We start from the raw sequence: 2,510 nt of genomic DNA on the forward strand, positions 1-2,510 counted from the left end.
TCGCACCTTTCTCTCTTTGGTTAATGTGGTGACTGAGTACCAACTCTATGCAGGTAACTGATTGTGAGTTGATTCCTGGAGGGCGTAACATTAGGGTCACTGAGGAGAACAAGCATGAATATGTGGATAGGGTAGCAGAGCATCGTTTAACCACTGCAATTAGGCCTCAGATTAATGCTTTCATGGAAGGATTTAATGAACTCATTCCTCGCGAGCTAATATCCATTTTTAACGACAAAGAGTTTGAACTGCTAATCAGTGGACTCCCTGATATTGACTGTGAGTTGAAAGAGTTAATTCAGTTCTATAATGATCCGTTTAGATCTTGCATGTGCTCTACTTATTTTGTACATCTGCTTTCAGTGGACGACCTAAAGGCAAATACCGAGTATTCTGGCTACAGCATAGCTTCTCCAGTTATTCAATGGTTCTGGGAAATTGTACAAGGTTTCAGCAAGGAGGACAAAGCTCGATTTCTCCAGTTCGTTACTGGCACTTCAAAGGTATTTGGTGAAAGCACGACCTTTTAAATTGTGAAGCTATTATTGTTTATGAAAATTTGTTCTAGGGTACCTGTTAACTCACGATCCCTTCCTTTGAGACCGATTTCTCGAAACATTTTTATATAGAATTCAATTTATGTATCTTTGCTGCAGCATACATTCTGCTGTCAATGGATTCTCTTAGTATATGTTATATGTGGTGTTTTATGCTTTGAGCTGAACTGCAGGTACCTTTGGAGGGTTTCAGTGCGCTCCAAGGAATATCTGGGCCACAAAGGTTCCAGATACACAAGGCATACGGCAGCACCAACCATCTGCCCTCAGCTCATACTTGGTAACCAATCTTCACTAGTCCGTTATGCTTTTGACTTGTCAGCAACCATAATTGTTTCATTTAGGTATATACTGATTTGCTATTCTGCTTCTGCTCGCTGCAGCTTTAACCAACTGGACTTGCCTGAATACACATCCAAAGACCAGCTGCAGGAGAGGTTGCTATTGGCTATTCATGAGGCAAATGAAGGGTTTGGATTTGGTTAATCAGTCATTCCCGCACTTGTGCATTCGCTGCTGGGTATTTGTACAGATAGTACGGGAGTTGCAATAGGCAAGTGGGAATGTGTGCGTGCTTGTTCCACAGTCTGCTAGATCCCACTAGTTGGCAACATGAAGCATCAGCCTTAGGCACTACCAGGAGGTTCTCGATATTTGTTGGGACATGGCCGAGATCTACCAGAATCATTGCATTGCAAACAAGTTACTGCAAAGAATGTGCAGTGAGTGGGAGTTTAAACAGACACCAACTATTTGATGTTCATAATATTTTTCTATCTTGTTTACATTGGATTTAGCTGGAAGATCTTTTGAAGTCTTTTATAGATGTGCGGAATAGATGTGGAATGCAGCAATAAGACGAGTGCAATTTTCTCATAATCTGTTACTCATCTCGTCTCTTATGCCTCTTCTTGTGGTTGCATCTGTTAATCATTCAATACCTCCCAAAGGTCAAACCACGTAAGAAAAACCGTATGGTCTGATGGTCACAGCAAAGAGTATCCTAGTCGCTTTCATGTCTCGTATCAAACATCTCCATGTAAATGTGTAATATAAAGTGTCTCCTAACATAACATTTGCTTCCTTGTGAGGACATCCCTTGGTACAGTGCCCTGAATTCCAGCAGTAAAAGAGGATACGAGTCGCGACTTTGTTAATCTTGTGAGCAACTTATATGACATGGCTAAAACACAAAGGGGACGCTGTGCGGGGCAGTTGTTTGTTCCAACTTCTATCATGGTGACATGCCTAAAACACAAATGGGACGCTGAGTGGATAGTTCCTTAGAAACTAGTGACACAATAGGAGCATCCATCATGATGTTCCTCATAGGTGTGTCCTATTTGTCCAAGTAGCATCACTGATTCAAGTTTTGGTGCGGTAGCAAAGCTGGTCAGAGGAAGGCGGCATGGGTTTCATGGGAGACGGACCATGGCACAATACAAAGAAGGACATACTATGTGTAGCAAAGCTGGTCAGAGGAAGGCGGCATGGGTTTCATGAGAGATATTGAATGGTAATGAAAACTGTGTGTAGTCTTTATTGATGATGATGTCTTATTGAACATATAACTTTAGCTACACAACCCGCCTAACGAGAGCCATGGCGCTTTCAGTTCGATCTCGCCCGCACAATTTGCCTCGCTGTCCAGCGCGAGCGTCCTTTCCATTGCGCTGGTAAAAATCGACCCGTTAATTTTCCTGTACGCTGCATTCTCACGCTAGAGTGGATGACGGCTGGGCCAGGGTTGCGCGTGGGTCCGTCTCGTAGTGCCGCCGTGTGTGCGTGTGTGTGTCCAAGAGTCCGGTTGGTAAGAACAGTCGTCGATTGTGGGTTCGCAGCGGTGTCAGCCCCGTCGATCGTGGGTTGGTTCGTTCCTTTTTACCTTTCGCGTTTGTACCCAGCTGCGTCCGTTCTACTTCAGCTGCGTTGGGCCCATTTGTCAATCTATTG

At 43.9% G+C, this 2,510-nt stretch overlaps 1 protein-coding gene across 1 annotated transcript in view; it reads left to right on the forward strand.

Annotated features, from left to right (window-relative positions):
* LOC123119938 (E3 ubiquitin-protein ligase UPL1) overlaps positions 1-1,433 on the forward strand; it is a 13,689-nt gene extending 12,256 nt beyond the window's left edge. The window contains exons 12-15 of the mRNA XM_044539916.1: positions 31-279; positions 364-503; positions 731-837; positions 941-1,433. Of these exons, the coding sequence (XP_044395851.1) occupies positions 31-279; positions 364-503; positions 731-837; positions 941-1,043 (599 nt within the window). The 3' untranslated portion in view covers positions 1,044-1,433. The remainder of the gene's footprint in view (positions 1-30; positions 280-363; positions 504-730; positions 838-940) is intronic.
* Positions 1,434-2,510: the final 1,077 nt, after the last annotated feature.

This window comes from Triticum aestivum, chromosome 5D, assembly GCF_018294505.1.
Source record: "Triticum aestivum cultivar Chinese Spring chromosome 5D, IWGSC CS RefSeq v2.1, whole genome shotgun sequence".
In the NCBI taxonomy this organism is placed as follows: Eukaryota; Viridiplantae; Streptophyta; class Magnoliopsida; order Poales; family Poaceae; genus Triticum; species Triticum aestivum.